This window comes from Salmo salar, chromosome ssa06, assembly GCF_905237065.1.
Source record: "Salmo salar chromosome ssa06, Ssal_v3.1, whole genome shotgun sequence".
Classification (NCBI taxonomy): Eukaryota; Metazoa; Chordata; class Actinopteri; order Salmoniformes; family Salmonidae; genus Salmo; species Salmo salar.
Genome location: NC_059447.1, coordinates 3,300,578 through 3,322,995, shown reverse-complemented (window position 1 = coordinate 3,322,995; position 22,418 = coordinate 3,300,578). Strand labels below are relative to the sequence as shown.

The following is a 22,418-nucleotide window of genomic DNA, read 5'->3' as shown; positions in this document are numbered from 1 at the left end:
CCTCTGTTAAGTAGCCCACAGAACCCAGGCAGATAAACACACCTGTCACAATACATCCCTCTGTTAAGTAGCCCACAGAACCCAAGCAGATAAACACACCTTCAGACAATACATCCCTCTGTTAAGTAGCCCACAGAACCCAAGCAGATAAACACACCTTCAGACAATACATCCCTCTGTTAAGTAGCCCACAGAACCCAAGCAGATAATCACACCTGTCACAATACATCCCTCTGTTAAGTAGTCTACAGAACCCAAGCAGCATGTCAATATGATACAGTAGTAGTCTACAGAACCCAAGCAGCATGTCAATATGATACAGTAGTAGTCTACAGAACCCAAGCAGCATGTCAATATGATACAGTAGTAGTCTACAGAACCCAAGCAGCATGTCAATATGATACAGTGGTAGTCTACAGAACCCAAGCAGCATGTCAATATGATACAGTAGTAGTCTACAGAAATAATGTAAGGTAATGGTAGGCTATATATACAGCATATAAACTATGATCATATACACGTAGACCTATATGTATTATAATCTATATCTCCACCTAGTCTATTATAGGTCCTTATGTATTATAATCTATATCTCCACCTACCCAATTAGAGGTCTGTAATAAACTCCTCTAGGATCAGGAGAGGGGGGACCTGATCCTAGATCATAATGAATCAGATTACATGGAGAGGAGGGACCTGATCCTAGATCATAATGAATCTGATTACATGGAGAGGAGGGACCTGATCCTAGATCATAATGAATCAGATTACATGGACAGGAGGACCTGATCCTAGATCAGCACTCCTCCTCTGGGACACTGCCTGTATAAAACCAAACACATAGTTGTAAAGTGTAGTTACAGCAGGTGTTTACTGCCATCTAGTGGAAGATACCAATAAAACACTTTATTATCAGGGTGGGGAGGCGGCTGATTGAAACAGAAAGTGAAGTTGTTCTTTTGTTCAGGATCCATTTTGACACGACAGAGCAGAAAACAGTATATGGAGATTATTGAAAAATAAAGTAAGTGTTTATGAAAAATAATTTATTCTATTGGACAGAGTAAGATAATGAATATATGTAATGAGATATTACTAGTTAGTAGAACTGCTACTTGAGCTGAGTTGCTGACAGACAGCAGTTTTCAAAGTGGAAACTAATCAGTAGGTCTACATGTTATCAGTAAAACGTCTGGTAAAGATGGTGGAGGAGCTTTTACATTATATGGTTTTATGTTTATCTCAGGGTTTCTCAATCCTTTGGTTCTTATCCAGCACTTACACACCTGATTCAACTAATCATCAAATATTTTAAGACAGTTTAATATTTGAGGCATACAAATGAACATTCTGAAATTAAAACCTTTTGGGTTTGTAGGCCTGTTTATAATTATTAAAGGCCTACAGTAACTCACATTTTGGAGGAAAAAAAACACAGCTAAACCTGGTTACAAGTAAATTATATGTTTATCTAAAATAATGTAAGAGAGATGTCTTGAAGAAACGCGTCTGGGTTTAGAACTCTGTGTCTCAGTGCCCTGCGACAGTGGGAAGTTCGTTTTGCATGGCCCGGTGCTACAGGTGAGTGGACATTTATTTTAAGGACCAATGAAATGGTATAAAATGCGTAAACTCTGCTCACCCGGGGAGCCGGGCAATGCAAAACGAATTCACCCAGTGACCGTTACTTTATATCCTTAAATGAAATTGAAAGTAACTTTGTAGCCTAGCAGTTACAAAATGTCTTTTGAAACTGTGGCTCATATGTCTCTAGAACATTAGAACAGTGGTGGAAAAAGTACTCAATTCTCATACTGGAGTAAAAGTAAAGATACCTTAATAGAAAATGACTCAATTAAAAGTGAAAGTCACCCAGTAAAATACTACTTCAGTAAAAGTCTAAAAGTATTTGGTTTCAAATATAATTAAAATATACATAATAAGCATCAAAAGTAAAAGTAAAGTAGTGATAATTAAAAATTCCTTATATTAAGCAAACAAGACAGCACATTTTTCTTGTTATTTTAATTTAAGGATAGCCAGGGTCACACTCCAACACTCAGACATCATTTAAAAACGAAGCATTTGTGTTTAGTGAGTCTGCCAGATCAGAGGCAGTACGGATGACCAGGGTTGTTCTCTTGATAAGTCATTGACATCAGGGCTCTGTGCAGGCCAGTCAAGTTCTTCCACACCGATCTCGACAAGCCATTTTTGTATGGACCTCGCTTTGTGCACAGGGACATTGTCATGCTGAAACGGTCAAGGGCCTTACCCAAACTGCCCCAGACCATTTTTCTTCTGCCAGCAAACTTTACAGTTGGCACAATGCATTCGGGCAGGTAGCGTTTTCCTGGCATTCGCCAAACCCAGATTCGTCTGTCGGACTGCCAGATGGTGAAGCATGATTCAAAACTCCAAGGAACACGTTTCCACAGCTCCAGAGTCCAATGGCAGTGAGCTTTACACCACTCAAGCCGATGCTTGGCATTGCGCATGGTGATCTTGTGTGCGGCTGCTCGTCATGGAAACCCATTTCATGAAGCTCCCGACTAACAGTTATTTTGCTGACATTGTAGTTTGGAACTCGGTAGAGACCATTTTTATGTGCTTCCACACTCCAGCGGGCCCGTTCTGTGAGCTTGTGTGGCCTACCACTTCCCTGTTGAGCCGTTGTTGCTCCTAGACGTTTCCACTTCACAATAACAGCAGTTACAGTTGACCGGGCAGCTCTAGTAGGGCAGACATTTTACGAACTGACTGGCATCCTATGACGGTGCCACGTTGAAAGTCACTGAGCTCTTCAGTACGGGTCATTCTACTGTCAATGTTTGTCTATGGAGCCTTGAGAACCGCATGGCGGTCTGCTCGATTTTATACACCTGTCAGCAACGGGTGTGACTGAAATAGCCGAATCCACAAATGTGAAGGGGTGTCCACATACTTCTGTATATATAGTGTACATGCTCTGTCCTGCTACTGGTAGGACTATAACATTATGTGAACTGATCTGAACAGGTTTAGGCTGGTCATCTATGATATGTAGGTTATATACAGTACATTCTCTGTCTTGCTACTGGTAGGACTATAACGTTATGTTGATCTGAACAGGTTTAGACTGGTCATCTATGATATGTAGGCTATAGCCGAGGTATAGACCTTGATCTGCATATCACTAACAAACTGCTATTATACATTATAACCTAGCCTACTTTACATGATTTAACATCTCTTACTTGATGCAAAAAAACTTTCTGAATGGATCAATGATTTCCCCCTCAGATCAATCATGTCCGTTTTAGCCCTTCTGTCTACGTTCTCAGATACATTTAGAAAAGAACAGATTGAAAGACAATAAATAGCCTACTGTTAGTGAATAAAAATAAGTGTGAGACATGGCCTTGTGTTGCTGTACTGTCTAGAACTACCTTAATAACAAACAGTGACTTATTATTATTATTATTATTATTGTTGCTGTACTGTCTATAACTACCTTAATAACAAACAGTGACTTATTATTATTATTATTATTATTATTATTATTGTTGCTGTACTGTCTATAACTACCTTAACAAACAGTGACTTATTATTATTATTATTATTATTGTTGCTGTACTGTCTATAACTACCTTAACAAACAGTGACTTATTATTATTATTGACAGTTACCATGGAGATCAAATGTCACAACAACATGTTCATGTGATGCATTAAATCACCTGACTGTTTCTATGGCTGTTAGTTAATGTTTTATTTCTCAAAGAGATAATGAATAAATGAGAACAATAATTAGTTGTCACTGTGTTAACCACAACCAACATGCTGGATCTCTGTTTAGTTGTCACTGTGTTAACCACAACCAACATGCTGGATCTCTGTTTAGTTGTCACTGTGTTAACCACAACCAACATGCTGGATCTCTGTTTAGGGGTCAGTGCTCTAAAATGAGTCTCTCTGGTGAGAGAGAGGAGGGGGGCCCTGCCTCTAAAATGCATCTCTCTGGGGGACATGACACCAAAGCTAAGAGGTAAGATGACAATTTTATGAAGAATTGATTATGTTTATTTCCAAAATAAATAGCTATCTTAACTGTTGTGGATCCCTTCGAGATAGGATCCCGTTAGCGGGATTGATTAGACAACAAGCACGGCGCGAAATTCAAAACACAAAAATCTCATAATTAAAATTCCTTAAATATGCAAGTATTATACGGCATTTTAAAGATAATCTTCTCGTTAATCCAACCACATTGTCCGATTTCAAAAAGGCTTTACGGTGAAAGCAAAACATTAGATTATGTTAGGGTAGCACCTCCGTACAACACAACACAACACAGGCATTTTCCAAGCACGGATAGCATCACCAAAAGCAGAAAACCAGCTAAAATTATGCACTAACCTTTGATGATCTTCATCAGATGACACTCCTAGGACATCATGTTAGACAATACATGCATTTTTTGTTCTATCAAGTTAATATTTATATCCAAAAACCCCATCTTACATTGGCGCGTGACGTTCAGAAAATGTATTCTCCCCAAAACCCTCGGTGAATGGCCACATCAATTTACATAATTTACATAAATACTCATCATAAACGTTGACAAAATATATAACAATTATTTTAAGAATTATAGATTAACTACCCCTTTATGCAACCGCTTTGTCAGATTTCAAAATTACTTTACGGAGAAAGCACATTGTTCAATATTCTGAGTACAGAGCCCCAAAGGCTATACAGTTAGCCGTCCAGCCACGGCTGACAAAACACTGAAATATGTTCAAAATATTTTATTAACTTTGCTCATCTTCGGCGGAATGCACTCGGAAGGACTCCCACTTCCACAAGAAATGTTCATTTGTTCGATAATTTATGTTGAAATACCTCCGTTTTGTTGGTGGGTCCAGAACACAACCAACATGCTGGATCTCTGTTTAGGGGTCATGAGGCGGGGGGGGAACACCCATAGACGAAAAGTTCAAAAGTTCCATTACCGTTTGTAGAAACATGTCAAACGCTGTTTACAATCAATCTTTAGGGTATTTTTACCGTAGAAATGCAATAATATTCCAACCCGGACAATAGCGTATTCATTCCAGAAAGAAAAGAAGGAACAGCTCACGGCGCGCTGACGGGATGGCGCATTACCAAATCCCGTGTCCTCAGACAAGCAACTGATAAACTGCTCTTCTCTGCCCAGTAACAGGATGAACCACGTTTCAAAACGCAGTTGACAGCCATTGGAAGCCTTAGGAAGTGCAACGTCACTCCTTAGTCACTGTAGTTTTGATAGGGATCCAAAATAAGAACTACAATTCTCAGAACTGCCACTTCCTGAATGGATTTTTCTCAGGTTTTTGCCTGCCATATGAGTTTTGTTATACTCACAGACATCATTCAAACAGTTTTAGAAACTTCAGAGTGTTTTCTATCCAAATCTACTAATACTATGCACATCCTACCTTCTGGGTCTGAGTAAGAGGCAGTTTAATTTGGGCACGTTTCATCCGAACGTGAAAATACTGCCCCCTATCCCTAAGAAGTTTTAAGATGAATGCACTTACTGTAAATCACTCTGGATAAGAGCATCTGCTAAATCAGGGGTTCTCAATCCGGGGTCTGTGGAGGTACTGCAGGGGTTCCTGACTGTACTCGTTGCAATGTAAGACATTTGATAGAATTTTCACATGACACGACCACTTTGCCTAGTCTTAAAACCTGTTAGGGCTAGGGGGCAGCATTGACACGGCTGGATAAAAAACATACCCGATTTAATCTGGTTACCACTCCTACTCAGTAACTAGAATATGCATATACTTATTACATATGGATAGAAAACACCCTAAATTTTCTAAAACTGTTTGAATGGTGTCTGTGAGTATAACAGAACTCAAATGGCAGGTCAAAACCTGAGAGATTCCTTTACAGGAAGTGGCCTGTCTGACCATTTCTTGAACTTCTTTTCCATCTCTATCATTTACTAAGGATCTCTGCTCTAACGTGACACTTCCCACGTCGTCCATAGGCTCTCAGAGCCCGGGAAAAAAGAGAATGTCGTCATTCCAGCCCCAGGCTGAAACACATTATCGCCTTTCTCAAGTGGCCCATCAAGAGACACTAGCTTATGCGCGTGACCCCGACCGCCCCCGCCTTTGGGATTTTTTCCTCTGTTTGCCGAAAAGGAGATTCCCTGTCGGAATTTTATCGCTTTTCTACGAGAAAAATGACGTAAAAATTGATTTTAAACAGCGGTTGACATGCTTCGACGTACGGCAATGGAATACTTTGAATTTTATTGTCAGGAATTGCGCCAAGCGCGCGACACTTCTTTACTATTTCGGATAGTGTCTGGAACGCATCGAACAAAACGCCGCTATTCGGATATAACGATGGATTATTTTGGACCAAACCAACATTTGTTATTGAAGTAGACGTCCTGGGTGTGCATTCTGACGAAGACAACAAAAGGTAATGACATTTTTATAATAGTAAATATGATTATGGTGAGTGCTAAACTTGCCGGGTGTCTAAATAGCGAGCCCGTGATGCCTGGGCTATGTACTTAGAATATTGCAAAATGTGCTTTCACCAAAAAGCTATTTTAAAATCGGACATATCGAGTGCATAGAGGAGGTCTGTATCTATAATTCTTAAAATAATTGTTATGCTTTTTGTGAACGTTTATCGTGAGTAATTTAGTAAAATGTTAGCGAATTCCCCGTAAGTTTGCGGGGGTATGCTAGTTCTGAACGTCACATGCTAATGTAAAAAGCTGGTTTTTGATATAAATATGAACTTGATTGAACAAAACATGCATGTATTGTATAACATAATGTCCTAGGGTTGTCATCTGATGAAGATCATCAAAGGTGAGTGCTGCATTTAGCTGTCTTCTGGGTTTTGGTGACATTATATGCTGGCTTGAAAAATGGGTGTCTGATTATTTCTGGCTTGGTACTCTGCTGACATAATCTAATGTTTTGCTTTCGTTGTAAAGCCTTTTTGAAATCGGACAGTGTGGTTAGATTAACGAGAGTCTTATCTTTAAATGGCTGTAAAATAGTCATATGTTTGAGAAATTGAAGTAATATGATTTTGAAGATTTTGAAAATCGCGCCACAGGATGGCAGTGGCTGTTACGTAGGTGGGACGAATTCGTCCCGCCGGTCCCATAGAGGTTAATTATTGCCTAATATAATGGAATGCATATTTTTTTAACCATTTCTGATCGTTGTTACAAGCAGAATTTTGACAATATTACCTTTATATCAACACACTCTTCACACCCGTTTAACAACTCTAAATAGCTTTGGCATAGTAGGCATCAAGCCCCTTGCCAATAATGTTGCCTACAACGTTGCATACAATGTTCATTTTCATTGAACACATATTACGCCCTAGATGCCTTCAATTTCCCAATTTATAGCCATGCCCAAATTATGATTGTTTTTTAACAATGTGATGTTGCGCTCCAAAGGGATATCTTGAAATAACATGATGTTGATAATTAAATAATCAAAAGAAAAACGTGTTTATTATACACTCTTATAAAAGAAGGTTCCTTATAGAACCAAAAAGGCTTCTATCACTTCCTTAATATATGGAATCACTAAAAGTTATATATATATTTTTGGGTTCAGTGAAGAAGAACCTCTAGAGTTCTGATCAACGAAAGGTGAATGTTTTGAGGATGTGAACCCAGCAGCCCTCCAGTGGTCAGATCAATTCCACCTGTTTTTTCCAGCGCCCGGCCCGGGATTCAAACCAGCCACCTTTCGACCACAGGTCCAACTCCTGCCACAGCTCCAACTCCTTAGCCGCTGGGTGAAAACCTGAGTTAATCTTCAGAAATAAGCATGAGTTAATCTGACAAAATGAAGACCAAATGCTATGCAGACATACATGGTATCACTTGTTATACATAATTATTAGACATAAATCACTGCCAAAAGCACAATACATACTGTTGCATGTAGGTCTATAATATTTATGGTTTGATTATATAGAAATATCAAACATTATTTTTAACCACTCTTGTAAGGGGTGCGTAACTGGTGGCAGTGAAGTCAGACACAGGAGAGCAGATCTAAGTAATAGCCGGAGCAGTTTAATTTCAAATCCAATGTCATAAAGAAATAACCAACATGAGTACAAAACCTGACACGCACCAGTAAACACGTGCACAAGCACTTACAACAAACAATTCCACACAAAGACATGGTGGGGAACAGAGGGTTAAATACACAACACGTAATGATGGAAATGAGAACCAGGTGTGTAGGAAAACAAGACAAAACAAATGGAAAATGAAAAGTGGATCGAAGATGGCTAGAAGACTGGTGACGCCGACCGCTGAATGCCGCCCGAACAAGGAGAGGAACCGACTTCGGTGGAAGTCATGACAACTCCCAAAGCAATTACATGTGGCGCAGGAACCACTGACTCGATGCATTATTCTATAGTATTATCAAGACACCTGCTGTTAACTCTTAAATACTTAGGACAGCTCACGAGTTGTCCTAAATATCTGCTGACTAGGTGGGACTAGAGACTTCATGCATAGCTTTAATTTATACCCATAAGTGTAAAATGTCTTTATTCTCAGCACTTATACGAACAATTTTCTACTCTGAGACGCTTTGTGGATATGGGCCCAGTCCTCAAAATATTGTTATAAAAAAACTTTGAATGTTTGTTGAACATAATAATAAAAAAATGAATATTACTAATGTAACCCACTGTGAAGACTGGGTTTAGTTGATTGTGTTGCACTGATCATGTCCGCATTCTGGAACTTCCCGCGTTCCCGAACAGAACTGCCTGCGTCCACGTCCAGTGTGGCGCCAAGCATATTGTCCGGATATGCGCAGAGTGGGCTGAGGTGATCTTGGGGAACAACGACAGAGTTTGTTACAGTGTTGAAACGCCTAATATTATTGTTCAATTTGCTTTTTGCTTTACGGTCAGGGACAGTATGAGTGTAGCTAGATCCTTTTCACTCTCTATCCTTGTTTCAATTTGTGGTTCACTGGATTTGTCATCATCCTCGAGATGAGGGACAGACGAATGACCTGCTAGCTGGCCAAGCTAGTCGGTACAGCTCGGTAAGCTAGCTAGCTACTCTACCAGCAGCATCCTAGTTATCCAAGCTAGTCGGTACAGCTCGGTAAGCTAGCTAGCTACTCTACCAGCAGCATCCTAGTTATCCTAGCTAGTCGGTACAGCTAGGTAAGCTAGCTAGCTACTCTACCAGAAGCATCCTAGTTATCCTAGCTAGTCGGTACAGCTAGGTAAGCTAGCTAGCTACTCTACCAGCAGCATCCTAGTTATCCTAGCTAGTCGGTACAGCGAGGTAAGCTAGCTAGCTACTCTACCAGCAGCATCCTAGTTATCCTAGCTAGTCGGTACAGCTAGGTAAGCTAGCTAGCTACTCTACCAGCAGCATCCTAGTTATCCTATCCTCCCTCTCTCGTTGACGGATGCTGGCTACCTCTGTCCGGTTCTCCTCTCTTCACTAGATGGACAATAACTTTAGTGTTTAACCTCTGTGTCTAAGGACCGAACTTTTGAATATTATTTTTGGGCGCCTCAACAGCAGTTATTGAACCGTGGTAAATTATCACTAGCCAGAACCTCAACCTTAGTATACATACATTATAAAACATCATCTTAATATCTGATATTGGGAGTAAACAACCTCGGAATAGAAAAGACAAGAGTGCATCTTCCAGCCCACCAATAAATTACATCATGAACCCTCCTGGTTAGATTACCTGGTTACCTGGTTAGTTAAATTTACCTCAACATGCCCCTGGAGAAGGCAGGGTGAAGTCACCAGCTTTTTACCGGGCTGACAGGCTGACTACAACGTTGGCGTCGCTAAATTAATTTCCTTATTAAAAAGCTCCCACGAGCGTCTAGAAGTCACTTCTATTTGTGACGCAGATCACGCTGCATCTCCTCATTGGTTTATAGAAGCAGGTTAGCAAAAAAACATACATTAACATAAACATAACTTCTTTAAACAATAAAAGCTAATTTATCAACATTTCTGAAAATGGATATATAGCTTTTTGGAATGAAACTCTTCTTATGTTTCCCATCTGATCTCAGAGTAGATGAGAGATGTAATGTTTGTCTCTGTTGTGTTGAAGCCCAATCAAGCAGGAGAAACCAGCCTCTCCTGTTCCCAGCTGTGTGTCCATGAAGAGTGACCAGTCTATGGGTTATCCTCTAAACTTTAGAGAGGGAGACTTTTCTACTGAACGAAGGTAAGAAGAACTCATGGGTCATGGTCAGTGATTTCTGACTAGAGACAGTGGTGTGTGTGCGTGTGCGTGTGTGTGTGTGTGTGTGTGTGTGTGTGTGTGTGTGTGTGTGTGTGTGTGTGTGTGTGTGTGTGTGTGTGTGTGTGTGTGTGTGTGTGTGTGTGTGTGTGTGTGTGTGTGTGTGTGTGTGTGTGTGTGTGTGTGTGTGTGTGTGTGTACTCCCTGGATGAGGAGATGTAATCTCATGTTTTGTCCACAGAAACCAACAGGAGAGATCAGAGTCAGAGATTCTCAGTGGTCAGTCTTCCCAGGGTCATCAAACAGACCTGGACTCCATATTCAGTGTATGTGGTCCTGTTATGTACATTTGTTTTTGTTTACCTCAAGTAAAGTTGATCTGTCAATCATTCATTAATGTGTTAATGAGAAAACATTTCTTCTCTTACTTAACTTAATTACTTGATTTATTTCAGATGCTTGAAGAGAAAATTATAACATTTGTGAAGAACGAGCTGAAGATGTTCAAGAGGATTCTTAGCCCAGAACTCCCAGAAGGCTTTGAGAGTCAGAAGCAGGATAAGGAAGTGGTGGATGCTGAAGATGAGAAGCAGGAGAGCAGTGCCAGAGAGGGGGCTCTGAAGATCACACTGCACATCCTGAGGATAATGAACCAGAAGGAGCTTGCTGACACACTGGAGAAATGTAAGATCTGTCTGCCTCATGTTGAATGCTGTTTTATAACATTTAAAAGCTGCAGCTAAAGTACAGCTAAAGTAGCTGTGTAACTCAATGATATTGTAGCAGCCTTAACACAACACCTAGTGACCTCATCAAGTAGCAGCAGGGATGTGTTGTGGTGATTAACTTAGAGAGAGAGAGAGAGAGAGAGAGAGAGAGAGAGAGGAGAGCCAGAGGAGAGAGGAGAGCCAGAGGAGAGCCAGAGGAGAGCCAGAGGAGAGCCAGAGGAGAGCCAGAGGAGAGCCAGAGGAGAGCCAGAGGAGAGCCAGAGGAGAGAGGAGAGCCAGAGGAGAGCCAGAGGAGAGCCAGAGGAGAGCCAGAGGAGAGCCAGAGGAGAGCCAGAGGAGAGCCAGAGGAGAGCCAGAGGAGAGAGGAGAGCCAGAGGAGAGAGGAGAGCCAGAGGAGAGAGGAGAGCCAGAGGAGAGAGGAGACGGATACACAGAGAGAGAGAGAGAGAGAGAGAGAGAGAGAGAGAGAGAGACGGACACACAGAGAGAGAGAGAGAGAGAGAGAGAGAGAGAGAGACGGACACACAGAGAGAGAGAGAGAGCGACAGGAAAACCTGGCTCCCTGTAGAGGAAACGCTGTGCAACCACTGCACAACAGCAGAACCTGAGACAGCTGCATTTCCTGACAAAATGTAAAAAATATAAAACAATTAGAGAGTGTCATTTCCCCAAATTTGAAACCCTTATTTAAGGTTTCAAAGACCTCTCTGATGAGAGTAGGCTACCCATCCTGTTGGGGGAGGACGCAGAGAGCTGTGGGTTGGCAGTGCACTACATTGCTGCCATAAGTTGAGGGACAGTGTCTGACAGACCAACCAACCTGTTGTCCCGTTGACAATTTTGATTCTTACTATTTTCATATTGTAAATATCCAAACTTAGCTTTGGCAATATGTACATTGTTAAGTCATGCCAATAAAGCAAATTTAATTGAATTGAGAGACAGAGAGAGAGAGAGACATAGGAGAGCGAGGAGAGCGAGAGACAGAGGAGAGCGAGAGACAGAGGAGAGCGAGAGACAGAGGAGAGCGAGAGAGAGAGTGAGAGAGAGAGAGAGTGTGTGAGAGAGAGAGACAGAGGAGAGAGAGACAGAGGAGAGTGAGAGACAGAGGAGAAAGCAAGAGAGAGACAGAGGAGAGCGAGAGACAGAGGAGAGCGAGAGACAGAGGAGAGAGTGAGAGAGAAACAAAGGAGAGAGAGACAGAGGAGAGAGAGACAGAGGAGGGCAAGAGACAGAGGAGAGAGTGAGAGAGAAACAAAGGAGAGAGAGACAGAGGAGAGAGAGACAGAGAGCGAGAGAGAGACAGAGGAGAGCAAGTGACAGAGGAGAGAGCGAGAGAGAGACAGAGGAGAGAGCAAGAGACAGAGGAGAGAGCAAGAGAGGCAAGAGAGCGAGACAGAGGAGAGACAGCGAGACAGAGGAGAGAGAGAGACAGAGACCGAGAGAGACAGACAGAGACAGAGACAATAATATAATCAGTCACACCAGTCTGTAATGCGTTATGAAAACATTTACACATTTTATATAGTCAGTTAAGAGAAGAAATTATTATAATTTAAAACTTTATAACAGTTCTACAATACTGTAGGCATTAAAACAGACTATTAATATTAATATCCTCTGTGTTATATCTAGATTCAGAAGAGCTTGCTGTGATTTGCCAACGTGAACTCAAATCTAATCTAAAGAAGAAGTTTCAATGTGTATTTGAGGGGATCGCTAAACAAGGAAACCCAACACTTCTCAATAAGATCTACACAGAGCTCTACATCACAGAGGGTGGAACAGGAGAGGTCAATAATGAACATGAGCTGAGACAGATTGAGACAACAACCAGGAAACAAGCAAGACCAGAGACTGCAATCACATGTAACGACATCTTCAAACCCTTAATTGGACAAGACAAGCATATCAGAACTGTGCTGACAAAGGGAGTTGCTGGAATTGGAAAAACAGTATCTGTGCAGAAGTTCATTCTGGACTGGGCTGAAGGAAAAGCAAATCAGGATGTCCAATTTGTATTTTCATTCCCTTTCCGGGAGCTGAATTTGATGAAAGAGGACAAACACACTTTCATTGAACTTCTTAATCACTTCTCAATGGAAACCAAACAATCAGGAATCTCCAACTACAACAAGTACAAAGTTTTGTTCATCTTTGATGGCCTGGATGAGTGCCGACTGCCCCTAGACTTCCAGAAGAACAAGATCTGTTGTGATGTCACAGAGTCAACCTCAGTGGATGTTCTGTTGACAAATCTCATTAAGGGAAATCTGCTTCCCTCTGCTCTCCTCTGGATAACTACCCGACCTGCAGCAGCCAATAAGATTCCTTCAGGGTGTGTTGACCAGGTGACAGAGGTACGAGGGTTCAATGACCCACAGAAGGAGGAGTACTTCAGGAAGAGATTCAGTTCTGAGGACCTGGCCAGCAGAATCATCTCACACATAAAGACATCAAGGAGCCTCCACATCATGTGCCACATTCCAGTCTTCTGTTGGATTTCTTCAATAGTTCTTGAACACATGCTGAAACATAAGAGAGAAGAGATGCCCAAGACTCTGACTGAGATGTACACACACCTTGTTGTGTTTCATACCAAACAGAAGAATGAAAAGTATCTTGGGAAAGAAGAGACAGGTCCACACTGGAATAAAGAGAGCATTCTGTCACTGGGAAAACTGGCTTTTCAACAGCTTGTGAAGGGCAATCTGATTTTCTATGAAGAAGACCTGAAAGAGGCTGGTATTGATGTTAATGAAGCCTCAGTGTACTCAGGATTGTGCACACAGCTCTTTAAAGAGGAATGTGGGCTGTACCAGGACAAGGTGTACTGCTTTGTTCATCTGAGCATTCAGGAGTTTCTGGCTGCTGTATATGTGTTCCTCAACAACAATGAGAATCGAATGAACAAACTGCAAACAAAAGACGAGCCTGAAGTTACTTTCTACAAGAGTGCTGTGGATAAAGCCTTACAAAGTGAGACAGGAAACTTGGACCTTTTCCTCCGCTTCCTTCTGGGCCTCTCACTGGAGTCCAATCAGAAGCACTTACGAGGTCTACTGACAAAGACAAGAAGCAGCTCACAGAGCCATGAAGAAACAGTCAAGTACATCAAGGAGAAGATCAGGGAGAATCCCTCTCCAGAGAGGTGCATCAATCTGTTCCACTGTCTGAATGAACTGAATGACCATTCTCTAGTGGAGGAGATCCAAAGCTATCTGAGATCAGGAAGTCTTTCAGAAGCCAAACTGTCACCTGCACAGTGGTCAGCTCTGGTCTTTGTGTTGCTGACTTCAGAAAAGGAGCTGGATGTGTTTGACCTGAAGAAATACTCCAGATCAGAGGAAGGTCTTCTGAGGCTGCTGCCAGTGGTCAAAGCCTCCAGAGCTGTTCTGTGAGTACATAAAATGACATATAAGATCTAATCATCAGGAAGAAATATGAAGTTTAGAGAAAAATATGTATTATAATATGTATATAATATTATATTGAAAAACATATTAAATAAATGCATTGATTTTCACATTAGTATAACATTATGACCATACAATTATAGGAGACGGAAGATTAATTTATATGTTGTTTGAGAGAATAAACCAAATGCATCTGCCATTGTCCTTCTACACTACTAGTTAAATGAACAGTGTGTTTGTGAAGTCATGATGATCTCTTTGTCAGGCTGTCAGGCTGTGGAGTCACAGAGGAAGGCTGTGCTTCTCTGGTCTCAGCTCTGAGGTCAAACCCTTCACACCTGAGAGAGCTGGACCTGAGTAACAATGACCTGAAGGATTCAGGAGTGAAGCGTCTCTCTGCTGGACTGGGGAATCCCCACTGTAAACTGGAGACTCTGAGGTCAGTATTCCTGTAGTTTGTCAACAAGTGATAACTGTTCACCAGATCCACATGTGTTTACCAGGCACACACAGTCCACACCATATGTATTTGGACAGTGAAGCATGCAGTTTTAAATTTGGCACTTTACTCCAGCATTTTGAATTTGAGATATAAGGTTTCATATTAGGTGACAGTACAGAATGTCATCTTTTATTTAACCTGTTGGGGCTAGGGGGCAGTATTGAGAATTTTGAAAAAAATATGTGCCCATACATATATAGTACGAGTCAAAAGTTTGGACACACCTACTCATTAAAGGGTTTTTCTTTATTTTTACTATTTTCTACATTGTACAGTAGTACTGAAGACATCACAACTATGAAATAGCACATATTAGTAACCAAAAAAGTGTTAATAAAGTAAATATGTACTGTTGTTTCTATTTGCTTATTTGAGCTATTCTTGCCATAATATGGACTTGGTATTTTACCAGATAGGGCTATCATCTGCATACCCCCCTACCACACCCATTAAGATGGAAATAAATTCCACAAATTAACTTTTAAGAAGGCACACCTGTTCATTGAAATGCATTCCAGGTGACTACCTCATGAAGCTAGATGAGAGAATGCCAAGAGTGTGCAAAGCTGTCATCAAGGCAAAGGTGGCTAACTTGAAGAAACTCAAATATAAAATATATTTTGATTTGTTTAACTTCTTTGGTATAGGGGGCGGTATTTTGACGTCCGGATGAAATGCGTGACCAAAGTAAACTGCCTGCTACTCAGGCTCAGGATATGCATATAATTGGTAGATTTGGATAGAAAACACTCTAAAGTTTCTAAAACTGTTAGAATTATGTCTGTGAGTATAACAGAACCTGTTTGTCAGGCGAAGCCCCGAGGACAAACCATCCAGGATTTTTTATTTTGAGTTCACTGTGTTTTCAATTATTTTTCTATGGTGAACTAGATTTATGAGGGACCTGGTTGCAGTTCCTATGGCTTCCACTAGATATCAACAGTCTTTAGAAATTGGTTGATGTTTTTCCTTTGAGAGATGAAGAAGTACGGCTATTCAGAATGAGAGTCAAGCCAAGTGGACTGTTTTGTTTGGGGCGCACAACCTGTAGCTCGCTCTTGAACACATGCTGTTGTGCAAATGGAATAGACAACAGGTGGAAATTATAGGCAATTAGCAAGACACCCCCAATAAAGGAGTGGTTTTGCAGGTGGGGACCACAGACCACTTCTCAGTTCCTATGCTTCCTGGCTGATGTTTTGGTCACTTTTGAATGCTGGCGGTGCTTTCACTCTAGTGGTAGCATGAGACGGAGTCTACAACCCACACAAGTGACTCAGGTTGGCCCTCAGGTAGTGCAGCTCATCCAGGATGGCACATCAATGCGAGCTATGGCAAGAAGGTTTGCTGTGTCTGTCAGCGTAGTGTCCAGAGCATGGAGGCGCTACCAGGAGACAGGCCAGTACATCAGGAGACGTGGAGGAGGCCGTAGGAGGGCAACAACCCAGCAGCAGGACCGCTACCTCCGCCTTTGTGCAAGGAGGAGCAGGAGAAGCACTGCCAGAGCCCTGCAAAATGACCTCCAGCAGGCCAAAAATGTGCATGTGTCTGCTCAAACGGTCAGAAACAGACTCCATGAGGGTGGTATGAGGGCCCGACGTCCACAGGTGGGGGTTGTGCTTACAGCCCAACACCGTGCAGGACGTTTGGCATTTGCCAGAGAACACCAAGATTGGCAAATTCGCCACTGGCGCCCTGTGCTCTTCACAGATGAAAGCAGGTTCACACTGAGCACGTGACAGACGTGACAGAGTCTGGAGACGCCCGTGGAGAACGTTCTGCTGCCTGCAACATCCTCCAGCATGACCGGTTTGGCGGTGGGTCAGTCATGGTGTGGGGTGGCATTTCTTTGGGGGGCCGCACAGCCCTCCATGTGCTCGCCAGAGGTAGCCTGACTGCCATTAGGTACCGAGATGAGATCCTCAGACCCCTTGTGAGACCATATGCTGGTGCAGTTGGCCCTGGGTTCCTCCTAATGCAAGACAATGCTAGACCTCATGTGGCTGGAGTGTGTCAGCAGTTCCTGCAAGAGGAAGGCATTGATGCTATGGACTGGCCCGCCCGTTCCCCAGACCTGAATCCAATTGAGCACATCTGGGACATCATGTCTCGCTCCATCCACCAACGCCACGTTGCACCACAGACTGTCCAGGAGTGCTTTAGTCCAGGTCTGGGAGGAGATCCCTCAGGAGACCATCCTCCACCTCATCAGGAGCATGCCCAGGCGTTGTAGGGAGGTCATACAGGCACGTGGAGGCCACACACACTACTGAGCCTCATTTTGACTTCTTTTAAGGACATTACATCAAAGTTGGATCAGCCTGTAGTGTGGTTTTCCACTTTAATTTTGAGTGTGACTCCAAATCCAGACCTCCATGGGTTGATAAATTGGATTTCCATTGATTATTTTTGTGTGATTTTGTTGTCAGCACATTCAACTATGTAAAGAAAAAAGTATTTAATAAGATTATTTCTTTCATTCAGATCTAGGATGTGTTGTTTAAGTGTTCCCTTTATTTTTTTGAGCAGTATATTATTCCAGCTAAGGTGCAATTTGATTCTGGCCACTAGATGGCAGCAGTGTATGTGCAAAGTTTTAGACTTGTTAGCAATTTATGTTATTCTTCAATAACAGAAACTCCAAAGCAAATCGGGGAGAAAAATCGATTTATATGAGAAGGACAAATCAAGATGTTATGCTGGGAGGTAGATGTTCAGATGTTCAGTCTCCCCTCTCCACAACTTTTCTCCACAGAACAAAGGAACAGGATGCCATTTATAACCCCCCACCCAAGCCTGTACAAAATAGTAAAGATAAAGAAAACCCCTTGAATGATGTGGTGTGTCCAAACTTTTGACTGGTACTGTATATTGTACTGTTTAGAAAGGAAAGCACTTTATGTACGTAGTTCTCCCATTTGAAAAAGTCGTAATTATTTGGACAAATTCATTTAATCAAAAGTTTAGTGTTTAGTCCAATATTGTTTGCCTGCAGTGACTACATCAAGCTTGTGATTCTACTAACTTGTTGAATACATTTGCAGTTTGTCTTGGTTGTGTTTTTAATTGTTTTTCCTAATAGAAACTGAATGGTGAATAATGTACTGTCATTTTGGAGTCACTTCACTTGTATTGTTAGTAAGAATAGAAGATGTTTCTGAACACTTTGTCACGCCCTAACCATAGAGAGCCCTCTGGGTTCTCTATGGTGTATAGGTCTGTATAGGTCTGTCGCAGTCCTTGTATTGAGTGGACCAAAACGCAGCAGGTATATTGATCATCTTCTAATCTATTAAAGACATGACACTTGAACAAAAGAAACAAACAACGTAAACAGTCCCGTAAGGTGCACAGACTATACTGGGAAACAACCACCCACAAAACACAATGAGAAAAACCCCTACTTAAATATCGTCTCTAATCAGAGGCAACGAGATTCAGCTGCCTCCAATTAGAGACCAACCCCAAACAATTCCAACATAGAAATAGAAAACCTAGAATAAACATAGAAATAGAATAACATAGATTATAACCCAAAAACCCAAAACACATAAAACAAACACCCCCTGACCAACTATAATGACAAATAACCCCTTTTACCGGTCAGGACGTGACAAGGTCAGAGAGTGACTAGGGGGGTTTCTAGCATTTGTATTTCTATGTTGGTGGTTTGTATGGTTCCCAATTAGAGGCAGCTGGTAATCGTTACCTCTAATTGGGGATCATATTTAGGTAGCCCATTTTCCCCATCTGCGTTTGTGGGATATTGTTTTGTGTGTGTATGTTGCACCACAGCTTTCATGTTTCATTGTTTTTGGAAGTTTCACTTTAAATAAAGATGTGGAACTCAACTCATTCTGCACCTTGGTCTGTCCTTTATGACGATCATGACACACTTCTACATTCATGTGGATGCTACCATGATTATGAATAATCATGAATGAATAGTGAATGATGATGAATGAGAAAGTTACAGAGGCACGAAGATCAGACCCCCTCTGTTATTGGTAATGGTGAGAGGTTAGCATGTTTTGTTGTAGCCTCTGTTATTGGTAATGGTGAGAGGTTAGCATGTTTTGTTGTGGCCTCTGTTATTGGTAATGGTGAGAGGTTAGCATGTTTTGTTGAAGCCTCTGTAACTTTCTCACTCATTATTATTATTCATGACTCATTCATGATTTTTCTTAATCATGGTATCATCAATATTAATTTAGTAGTGTTTAGAAACATGTTATCTACTCACTTAGACTGAAAATTACTCCAGTCATCATCCACCATTTTAATATTGGGCAAAAAACAACCAAATTCGAAACTTTTGACTACTTTAATACACAATGAGTAAATTGGTCAGAATACTTATGACTTCTTAAAATTGGGGGACTAGATACATAAAGTGCTTTCATTTCAAAACTGTGAAACAAATTAATACAAATATCCTCAAATAAGAGGTGAAATTATATACTGTCACCTCATATGAAACAATTGATCTGAAATCCAAAATGCTGGACTATAGAGCCACATTTAAAATGTTAGCTCCACTGTCAAAATAGATATGGCGTGGATTGTATTAGAGGTCGACCGATTATGATTTTTCAACGCCGATACCAATACCGATTATTGGGGGAACAAAAATCGGCCGATTAATCGGCCGATTTTAATTTTATTTTAATTTTATTTGTAATAATGACAATTACAACAATACTGAATGAACACTTTTATTTTAACTTAATATAATACATCAATAAAATCAATTTAGCCTCAAATAAATAATGAAACGTTCAATTTGGTTTAAATAATGCAAAAACAAAGTGTTGGAGAAGAAAGTAAAACTGCAATATGTGCCATGTAAAAAAGCAAACGTTTAAGTTCCTTGCTCAGAACATGAGAACATATGAAAGCTGTTGGTTCCTTTTAACAGTCTTCAATATTCCCAGGTAAGAAGTTTTAGGTTGTAGTCATTCTAGGAATTATAGGACTATTTCTCTCTATACCATTTGTATTTCATATACCTTTGACTATTGGATGTTCTTATAGGCACTTTAGTATTGCCAGTATAACAGTACAGCTTCTGTCCCTCTCCTCGCCCCTACCTGGGCTCGAACCAGGAACACATCGACAACAGCCACCCTCGAAGCAGCGTTACCCATCGCTCCACAAAAGCCGCGGCCCTTGACGAGCAAGGGGAACAACTACTTCAAGGTCTCAGAGCGAGTGACGTCACCAATTGAAACGCTATTAGCGCGCACCCCGCTAACTAACTAGCCATTTCACATCGGTTACACCAGCCTGATCTCGGGAGTTGATAGGCTTGAAGTTATAAACAGCTCAATGCTTGAAGCACAGCGAAGAGCTGCTGGCAAACGAAGGAAAGTGCTGTTTGAATGAATGCTTATGCACCTGCTGCTGCCTACCACCACTTAGCCAGACTGCTCTATCAAATATCAAATCATAGACTTAATTATAACATAATAGCACAGAGAAATACGAGCCTTAGGTCATTAATATGGTCAAATCCGGAAACTATCATTTCGAAAACAAAGCGTTTATTCTTTCAGTGAAATATGGAACCGTTCCGTATTTTATCTAACGGGTGGCATCCATAAGTCTAAATATTCCTGTTACATTGCACAACCTTTAATGTTATGTCATAATTACGTAAAATTCTGAAAAATTAGTTCGCAACGAGCCAGGCGGTTCAAACTGTTGCATATACCCTGACTCTGCGTGCAATGAACGCAAGATAAGTGACACAATTTCCCTAGTTTAATATTGCCTGCTAACCTGGATTTCTTTTAACTAAATATGCAGGTTTAAAAAAATATTATTCTGTGTATTGATTTTAAGAAAGGCATTGATGCTTATGGTTATGTACATTCGTGCAACGATTGTGCTTTTTTCTCAAATGCGCTTGTTAAATCACCCGTTTGGCGAAGTAGGCTATGATTCAATGATGAACAATTATATGCAACGCAGGACAAGCTAGATAAACTAGTAATATCATCAACCATGTGTTGTTAAATAGTGATTATGTTAAGATTGATAGTTTTTTATAAGATACGTTTAATGCAAGCCAGCACCTTACCTTGGCTCCTTGCTGCACTCGCATAACAGGTAGTCAGCCTGCCACGCAGTCTCCTGGTGGAGTGCAATGTAATCAGCCATGATTGGTGTCCAAAAATGCTGATTACCCATTATTATGAAAACTTGAAATCGGACCTAATTAATCGGCCATTCCAATTAATCGGTCGACCTCTAGACTGTATACTCAATACAACCTAAATCTGACTGATACTGCTTTTTAAAGTATTTGTAATGTACATTTTTCTATCTGCAGGCAATACATTGATCATTTGTCATTTCTAATAATGAAACATCCATTTATGAATAGATATGGAAGGTTTCAGGACACTGATGTATCTGAATATGTTGAAAAAACTATACTGCCGCTTTTCACCACCAAAAAATAGCAGTGTGAATTTTAATATGATTTTACTCTTTGCAGGCTGTCACGCTGTCTAGTCACAGAGGAAGGCTGTGCTTATCTGGTCTCAGCTCTGAGGTCAAACCCCTCACACCTGAGAGAGCTGGACCTGAGCTACAATCACCCAGGAGTCTCAGGAGTCAGACTGCTCTCTGCTGGACTGGAGGATCCACACTGCAGACTGGAGATTCTCAAGTATGTAGAGGATGTATGTCAATGTTCACATCAGACATGTTTGACTTATCAGGCTAGTTAAGACAAACATTCTTACCAACACTTGCAAAAAGTTATATGCTGACTGTGTGTGTGTGTGTGTGTGTGTGTGTGTGTGTGTGTGTGTGTGTGTGTGTGTGTGTGTGTGTGAGAGTTCACGTGTATCACTCAATGACTGTCTGTTCTTCTGCTTACCGCTACAGTGTGGAACATGGTGGAGAGTACACAATGAAACCTGGACTTAGAAAATGTGAGTATTGACTGCTGTGAAGAATATGACTAAGAATAAGTCTTAATCAAGTTAAGTCAAAGTCAAAGACCACCATCATTACTTACTTGGTCATATTAAATATCAGCTGTAGTTCTACAGAAGCTGAAATCAGGGACACCAAAGTTTACTAAGAGTTGTTTTGACAATGTGTGTGTCTGTGTGTGAGTGCATGTGTGTGGCGTGTTCATGTTACATAAGAAATGTGTGTTTGTGTTAATGCATGCATACAGGTGTGTGTGTGTGTGTGTGTGTGTGTGGCGTGTTCCTATTACATTAGAAATGTGTGTGTGTGTAATTTATGTGAATAAGTGTGTTTTATATTACCATACAGTATAACATATGATAATTCAACAAGTCTCAAGTTACCTTAACTTCTCCTTTTGATACCTAGAAACATCTAGATTAAACTTCTCTAGGGTAGGGGGCAGTATTTTGATGTCTGGATGAAAGGCCCGTAGTAAACTGCCTGCTACTCAGGCTCAGAAGGTAGGATATGCATATTATTAGTATATTTGGATAAAA

General features: G+C 41.0%; 1 protein-coding gene and 1 long non-coding RNA gene across 2 annotated transcripts; both read left to right on the top strand.

The window, feature by feature from the left end:
- Window positions 1-919: 919 nt before the first annotated feature.
- Window positions 920-9,196, top strand: LOC123743366 (uncharacterized). Its single transcript, XR_006770095.1, has 3 exons — window positions 920-1,024; window positions 3,928-4,026; window positions 7,744-9,196. It is a non-coding gene; the product is annotated as an uncharacterized lncRNA (long non-coding RNA).
- A 4,450-nt stretch (window positions 9,197-13,646) lies between these two features.
- On the top strand, window positions 13,647-22,208 carry LOC106589983 (ribonuclease inhibitor). The gene is made up of 4 exons (XM_045719560.1): window positions 13,647-14,410; window positions 14,695-14,868; window positions 21,434-21,620; window positions 21,829-22,208. Exons 1-4 carry the CDS (start codon window positions 13,920-13,922, stop codon window positions 21,868-21,870), a joined length of 894 nt encoding a protein of 297 aa, XP_045575516.1. The 5' UTR covers window positions 13,647-13,919; the 3' UTR covers window positions 21,871-22,208.
- The last annotated feature ends 210 nt before the right edge of the window (window positions 22,209-22,418 follow it).